This window comes from Astatotilapia calliptera, chromosome 6 (assembly GCF_900246225.1).
Source record: "Astatotilapia calliptera chromosome 6, fAstCal1.2, whole genome shotgun sequence".
Taxonomy (NCBI): Eukaryota; Metazoa; Chordata; class Actinopteri; order Cichliformes; family Cichlidae; genus Astatotilapia; species Astatotilapia calliptera.
In genome coordinates this window covers 35297480-35305794 of record NC_039307.1, presented here as the reverse complement: position 1 = coordinate 35305794, position 8315 = coordinate 35297480, and the positions used below count along the sequence as shown (strand labels likewise).

Sequence of the window (8315 nt, the reverse complement as noted above, 5' to 3'; positions counted from 1 at the left end):
GGCAGAGTACCCAATGAGAACCTACACGGACACGGGGAGAACATGCAAACTCCACAGAAAAAGGCCCTGGCCAGATGTTGGATTGAAAACCAAGAATTTCTTTGCTGTGAAGAAACTGTGCTATCCACGGTCCCACCTTGCTGCCCCTTTTCTATCTAAGATTTATACACAGTCACACATAGTGAGCTACTCAGGGTTCGATATCTTGCCTAGTATCTGGAATAGTAGCAGACTGGAGCAGCCAGAGATCAAACCAACAACCTTCCAATTAGTAGATGACCTGTTCTACCACCCTGTAAATATGATGGTTGATTTGAACCCAGGACCTTCTTATTGTGAGCCAGAAGAGCTAACCACTGCACCATGGTGTTATCCCATTTGTGATTCAAAGCACAGTAAAAAAGCTTTAAAACTCAGAAATTATTTGGGAATTTTCCTTTCCATTTCAAGTTATGAAATGTATCTACACAAAGGTCTGTTCACATGAAGTGAAAAGAACCACACATGTATAATTCTATGGTGTCGTGATTTCTGGCCTCCTCTGTCCTTGTGTATTTTCTGGAAGTGAAGGACGAATTAGGCCACAGTCACCAACTGACCTTTGCAGCCTGAAGACAGAGAGATGTCTGGACATAACACTACACATTTTCAGGGTGGGGTTTCACGAGACCAGTCAAGCTAAAGGCAAAAGGAAAGAAAGACAAAGGGTTAAGGAAGTTCGGTTTAGCTTCGAAATAAAGCTCTGTAAACAAGTGAATGGGACATGATGCGTGAGCATTCATCAAGACATTTACACATTGGGACGTTTTAAACATTTCATTATTTAAGATTTTGAATATTTTTGTTGTATGCTCACATAGTGTATAGTTCTACAAAATTATACATTTAATTCAGCTACCAGAAACCTTTAGTAAAAACTAAAGGTACATAACTTACAACTAAAGGTGTATATTTAATACTGAACAGTGTTTTATAGTGAAAGTCCTGACAGGAAATGACGTTAGTATCTCGGGCTCTCGCGCGCTCTCTCTCTCTAACTCTTTCCCGGCAGATCAGGAGACTTCGGCTCCGCTCGGAGAAACAGCACAGGACTTTATGGTGGAAAACCGTTTCATAGTTTTACCTTTTTCTAGGGACCGGCTGTATGATTAAGCTACAATCTTCAATGAGTAAGCATATCCCAGTAAGTAACCTGTTTTTCGTGGCTGCCATTTTGTTTCTCGGTTTCGTCTCCTAGGCTCCTCTGGTAAATCAGTACGTTACGGTGAACTGTTACCAGCTGGCCTTCACGTTGCTTCGATGAAATCACGGCCTGCTCGATAAAAACCCAGTTCAATATTTCCACAGTGCTATTGCCTAACGTTGCCTTTCTCATTTAACTGTAACGAAAATTCACAGAACATGGATTTGGCCATGTTATTTGAGTGCAATCTTAGAGCTGCATGATGATCGTCACGATTAGGAAGCGGCTGACGGATGCGCAGCTCGGGCTGGTCCCGGCTCTCGGAGTTTTTGCCGTCTAAAATCGACGCATATTTATTTGAAATAAACGAAACACGTAAATGACGTGTTGTTAGTGGTTTGCGAGACTGGCTACGTGCACGGTGTCTGGGTCGGGCGTCTTTTTGTCACCTCAGAGCACTGTGCAGTCTGTCACAGCTCCCGACGGCGCCTATAGGCCTCTAATGTTATATGATGGCGCCCGGTCTATCCTCACACAAAGGACACTTTACAGCCTTGTAATGCAATGCAGAGACATGTCTGCTATTTAAGCCACTTCTGCTTTGCTTCACGTCTCTCTTATATTTACAAATCACTGTCCTTTCAGTCAGGCAGTGGCTTTTAAGTGCTTGGTAATATTTCTAAGTAAATGCTGCTTTTCGGCCGGAAAATAGCAGATTAACAAAGCATGCTTGACCGGCTTAGATTTTACTATTTCGACAATAAGATGAAGAAAACCTTTCCAGTAAGCCAGCGCTCGGGTATCGAGCTTCTGTGAGGAGTAAAGGGCAGAAGCATTAGGGAGGAAATGGCAGAGAAAGCATTTGTGAGTCACATTTCTGACGATCATAACAGCGTGTATGTTAAAGCCCCGCTGAAGGCCCCACGGTGAGCTCAGCCTGCGCACACAGATACGACCTGGATGTCAGAAATGACACGTTATATATTTATTTCTGCTGTACAGCGGCAGCACTGCACTGTGATTTTATGTACTGGGAGGTACAGTCTGCTCTGCTGTGTTAATCATTGCGTTATCTGAAACACCACTTTCTCTGCATGGGAATCAAACCCCAGACACTCTAGTGTATTTAGTCTCCAAACAATGTTAATGTGGCTGTTGACATACTTGAGTGTGAAACTTGGCATAATTAAAAAAAAATAAAAAAGAGTAGCTCAGAAAGGCTGCGGTTTAACTGCCTGTTTCAGGGTAGCTAATATAAAGAAAATTATACTGTGGGATTCGATTACTGTCATTACACCCTAAATCTGTGTTTCTAGCCAGACTCTGTGCTGTTGTCTGAAGGTAATTCTAAAATTCAAATGAGGAAATTTGTTTTATTCTTTTAAAAATGAATGGCTCATGACTTTACTGAAAATCCCTCACTTGTTTCACGGCTGCTTTGTCTATACTTTGGCCCTGTGCTTCCTCTATGATCTAATCCCTTTGTCTTTTACTCTGATGGAGTGGTATGTTTGACTAGGGGCTTATGGATATGTGTTTGGGATTAGAGTTGTCACAATATCAGATTTTCCATTTCATGATTATTGTGCTTAGGAAAAAAGAAAAGAGGCACAGTTTCCATATAGAATGTGAATAAAAACAGTTTCTCAGTAAAAGTTTCTTTTTGGCAAATGAATTGAACTACACTGAGAACAGTTGCCTGTGCTTTTTGTGTTCTTTAAAGGTGTTTAAAAAAAATAAAAAATTAAGCTTTTCTTCCCTCCTGCCCCCCTCTGTGTCCTGCAGCAGTTCTGTGGTGTTCTGGGTCACACATTTATGGAGTTTCTGAAGGGCAGTGGGGACTACTGCCAGGCTCAGCACGCTGCCTATGCAGATGAGTGAACAGCCAAACTCGCCATCGATCCGACGCACTTGAGCCACAGGAGGGACCCCGGAAAGTTGGCAGGACCGGGACTCCTCCCAGAACCAGCGATAACTCGGCCTGGATGGGGTAACTCCACCTGCTGCACACTGCCCTCGTCGGCTTCCGCCTGGCCAGAATCAAGGTGGAACCAACCTTGGTTTTTTTTTTTCTTCCTTTTCTTTTGTTTTATTCCAAAGGAGAGGGTTTGAGTTACTTCTCCAATTGTCCGCCCTTCCCAGCTGCCAACTTCCCAAATTTGCCTGTTACTGTTCTTTTTGGCGGGATTATTTTTATTTTATTTTGACACTTAGCCTTGCCAACCTCGAAGAAGACTGGAGGATTTTTTTCTTTCGGAGTTCCTCAAAACTTGTTGGACATTTGTTTGACATTCCCTCCGAGTTTAACTGTTTACATTAGTGTTTACTCTGTGGAAGACATTTTAGTTTTGTTATACATTTTTTTCCCGCATTGTCACGATGGCTCGAATGAACAGACCAGCCCCTGTGGAGATTACCTACAAAAACATGCGGTTCCTCATTACCCACAATCCCACCAACGCCACCCTGAACAAGTTCATAGAGGTGAGCCAAATTGTGGTCAAGTGTTTACATATTACAGAGTGTATATTACTCTAAGCCCACATTGGAGAAGCATGTAACCGGTGATTACATGTTGAGAAATATTTTGGAAACGACCGCAGTTTAAAATCTTTCCTGGAAATGTTTCAGCCAATGAACGCAATGACTACAGAATCGTTTTAGATTACAGGAATTGACGTATGTAGGTGTATTACTGTCAGTGTGCTTTAGAGGGTTGGGCAATCGGACAAAATTGGTGACTAAAATCAATTGATTCCTTTAACAGTTGGCTTTTTTTCACAGACTTCAAGAAATTGCACATTACAAAAGAGCTACCAGACAGTACCTCTTTCCTTTAAAAGGGAAATACACACAAGAACAGATTAGCCGCTTATGTCAACCAAAGGCAGTGGGATGTCACTAAAATAGTCATGGGCGAAGCTATCTAGCTTAACTTATCAACTCTTTAGTCAAGCGAATGATCTAAAAACTGATGATATGAAGAATATCACTAACTGACATGAGCTAGTGTTTGCATACATCAGCAAATTCATTTTCACTTCTTTTTGTTGGAATTTTAACGTGTCGTCCAACCTTAGTATCCTGAGGTAGCTTTAACAGTCTTGTTTGCCTCTTTCGCTCATAAATCCTGTGACATGTGATTACAGGAGTTGAAAAAATATGGAGTCACCACGGTTGTGAGAGTCTGTGAGGCCACCTATGATGCCACCCTGGTGGTGAAAGAGGGAATCCAGGTTCTGGTGAGTTCACACTTCTGACTTCATCATGACTCCTAATGTTTCAAACCAAAACAAATGTAGTTTTTTTTTTTTTTTTTTACATTGCTCTGGGTTTTCCCCCCCAGTATACCAGGCTATTGTTTTGTTTTTTTTTTATTCTGGTTTTTATTGTGTAACAGATTTAGGTTTGGGGGGGGGGGTTCCCTCCAAGCGAAGGTTCAGATTGTGCAGGAAGACAAGCTCCACGGGTGTCCTTGCTGCTGCAACAACATTTTTCTTTCCCCGCAGCTCAGCCTTCTCGCTTCTTTTGTTTTGGTTTCCAAGGAACGGAGGCCACTGACATCATTTCCTTTTTTCTTCTCTCTTCTTTCTGCAGGATTGGCCATTCGACGATGGAGCTCCTCCCTCCAATCAGATCGTGGATGATTGGCTGAACCTGCTGAAGCTGAAGTTCAGGGAGGAGCCCGGCTGCTGCATTGCTGTGCACTGTGTAGCAGGGCTGGGGAGGTAAGCAGTCACTGACACAAAGATTCAAGTTGTTATATTTTACGTATGATAGTGAAATGTGGCTCTTGCTTCTGTTTGTATTCTGATACAGAAGCAGTCGGTGCTAAAACAGTTATTTGATGATCCCTGTTTTCATATTGTTTTTATATTGTACATAAGCTTTTATTTTAGGGGATTTTCTCTAACAAAACTGTTTGAATCCATTAAATAACGTTTCCCCCATTATCTGACTTTTAAATGATTAATCCACCAATCCAAAGGATAACTGCAGAACTACAACCTGAGCTATCATAGTGAAAACTATCATATAGGAATAACATCCTTGTTATCAGTTGTGGTTTGAAAAACAAACCAAGAAGATCTTAAGCAAAGACGCAGTCATTTGCATTTTCTTTGATCCTGCTGTACGTGACTCACAGTATCACCCACATTTTGTCCCAAGTGTGTGCTTCCTTAGTACAGACAACCTGCCAGGTCCTGTCTCTGTCCTGTTTGCTTTAATCTGATCTATGAGGAAGCAATGTTTGTTTGTTTTGTTTTTGTAATTGGAGCAAAACACTATTTTGCATGTTAGTTTTAACTAACATTCCTGGTACTGTCTGTTCCCTTTCTTTTTCACAGAGCTCCTGTTCTGGTGGCACTCGCTTTGATTGAATGTGGGATGAAGTATGAAGATGCTGTCCAGTTCATTCGACAGTAAGTAAAAATCATTTGGCAGGAAATGATTAAAGAAGCTACTTTTTTTTTTGGATGAGTTGAGGTTTTTTATTATAAAACCATTAAAATATCTGATAGTTAATTACATTTGTAAGGCTCTCTGGTGGACAGACTTTGGCATTAACTTTGAGAAAATCCTTGATTTTTGTCTTGCAGTAACCTGATACTTTGATACGTAAAGCAGGGAGGCCTGAGTCATATCTATAAATAGCAGAGATGTCAGAGAGTGAGATAAAGGATGATTCAGTAGGTGTGCTTTAAAGTATGTGTCATCCCTTGAAATATTTATAGAGCACTTGGCAGTCAGCTTTTTTTTCCAAAGACTAATCAATAAAATGAGGGCAAGCTCAGCAATTTGAGGCTGTCATAGAAAGTGGTGTTATATTATTGATTAAATATTATTAATACGGATAAAATCCATTTTTTTCTTTTTAAATTAACAGTTAATAATAGGACTTGAATTTTTTAAAGTTTCTTTTAAAATCCTCAACAAGCCAAAGAATCGTTATCATGCTGAATGTAAAAATCATACATATTGCCATGAATCTTCATATAGAACAGAGTTAGTTGACTATTTCTGTAAATGTAATAGTACAACCACTTTGCTCTTTTCCAACCCAGCATTTATATTCTTGCACTCTATCACAGTACCTTGTTATTCAGAGTACTGGTCCTTAATACAGCATTTTAATTCCTTTCCGTTTCCCTTTAACCAATCATCTGATTGGTTGCCCCTCACACCCAGAAGGTTAGAACAGTTAGTGGGTGGAGCTTCTTTTCTTACAGTCACAGATCTGTGGCTGAGCTTTCCTCTCTAACATCAGACAAAGCCATCATAGAAAAGCCTGTAAGTAGGGTTCACAAAAGCTGAGCGTTTGACTCACAGGGGTTAGACTGCTTATATGCACACTGACATGAATTATTTAAACTTTGGGCATGTTTAATATATTACAATATCCATGGTAGCAATATATATTATGGATTTACAAAAAAATCGGCAGTCATGAGCTAATTAATTTCTACACTTGCTTTCAGGAAGCGCAGAGGAGCATTCAACAGCAAGCAGCTGATCTACCTGGAGAAATATCGTCCAAAGATGCGCCTGCGTTTCAAAGATTCTAACGGCCATCGCAATAACTGCTGCATCCAATAGAGCCAAACATTGAGCCACACCAACCTCTCCCCAACCTACCCTCCAACACAGAGTTTCATTAAACCTTGCTAGCTTATAACCTGGCAGGCTTCCTTTTTTTTTTTTTTTCTTTTTCTTCATTGTGTTGTATTTTAATTTGGAAAACCATGCTTGGTAAATGAAATTCCCCCTCCCTTTCTAGTTTCAAAATTAAATGTAAAAAAAAAAGAAAAACAAGAGTTGTGTGAACAGAGTTTTTTCTTCATGTGCCCAGAAAAAAAAATAGGAAGAGTCGTGTATCATTGTAAGATGTTGGATTAACTGTTTTCTGAAAATGCATCCCAAAGATTTTGATTGGCCCGTGCATTCACATTGCCTGAAAATGTGTTAAAAAAAAAGAAAAGAAAAGAAAATAGGTTAAAGAAATGTTTTCTTGATGTGAACAATTATGTGTACCCTGTTCAATTTTAGGATTCAGTTTCAAGACTGACTAGAAAGAGGTATGCCTTTCTTCAAATCAGATGGATCATCCATAAATGCCTTACAATCGGAAGTGGAACAAAGGCAATCGAACAGGAGTCGGCTCCTGTTGGCATTTGGAAAAGGTGTTTCATTTTTCTACTTGGAACAAAAAAAACCCTAAACTGTTGCCTTTGTCTTGTGCAGGAAGTCTTACACACACTTATGCCCTTTCAGTAACTATTTTTTATTATAAATGCTTAACTGTTGCAATATTTGTCAATTGAAAGTCTAGGAACTTTTTAGTCTTTATCAGACCTTCTGTTTACTTATTAACTGCCATGTTAAAATAAAAATGTGATCTTTTTCATTTTTCCTTTTTTGGTTTATTTTTGTTTAGTTTTGTTTGTGTGTGTGTGTGCGCTTCAAACTGGACTTCCAACATCTGCAATATTTTGTATGCCTTTTTATTTGATGTCCATAACTTAAGACTTGGATACTTGATGATTTTATGTATTTGAAAATGTGTACTATTATTATTAGGTTGGCTATTTATACTATCAATGGATGTGTGATTTAGTACAGTGAGCAAAAAAGTTTTACCTGTTCACCAACTTGAGAGTACATTAAATGATACACTGAAAAAAGATGTTGGTCTTTTCTCCCCATTTTCTCAAGAGAAGAAAAATGCAGGAGGGGTTTGAGCAAAATAGGACTGATAAATACTTCTTAATAAAAAAAAATGTTGCAGATGTAGCGCTAAAAGACTTTCTTGAAAAATGATAATAATAATGGATTGGATTTATATAGCGCTTTTCAAGGCACCCAAAGCGCTTTACAATTCCACTATTCATTCACTCGCATTCACACACTGGTAGATTTAGCTGTTTGGTTGAATAGCGGCTTTTTCTCAAACCTTTCATCGTAAAATACCTGTATTTTTAGCATTTACATCACCAATAGTCCAGTAAACCAGTTTACATTTTAATCATTGCAAAGACTAAAATTGAGCTAATTTGTGGCCCAATATGAGTTGACAGTTACATTTGTTTCAGTTTCTATAGTCTTTGAAATAAAACATTCAGTCCCATGATTA

At 39.3% G+C, this 8315-nt stretch overlaps 1 protein-coding gene across 1 annotated transcript; it reads left to right on the top strand.

The window, feature by feature from the left end:
* The first annotated feature begins 1016 nt into the window (after window positions 1–1016).
* Window positions 1017–7868, top strand: ptp4a1 (protein tyrosine phosphatase 4A1). Its single transcript, XM_026171921.1, has 6 exons — window positions 1017–1183; window positions 2969–3667; window positions 4333–4425; window positions 4781–4911; window positions 5533–5607; window positions 6664–7868. Exons 2-6 carry the CDS (start codon window positions 3563–3565, stop codon window positions 6779–6781), a joined length of 522 nt encoding a protein of 173 aa, XP_026027706.1. The 5' UTR covers window positions 1017–1183; window positions 2969–3562; the 3' UTR covers window positions 6782–7868.
* The last annotated feature ends 447 nt before the right edge of the window (window positions 7869–8315 follow it).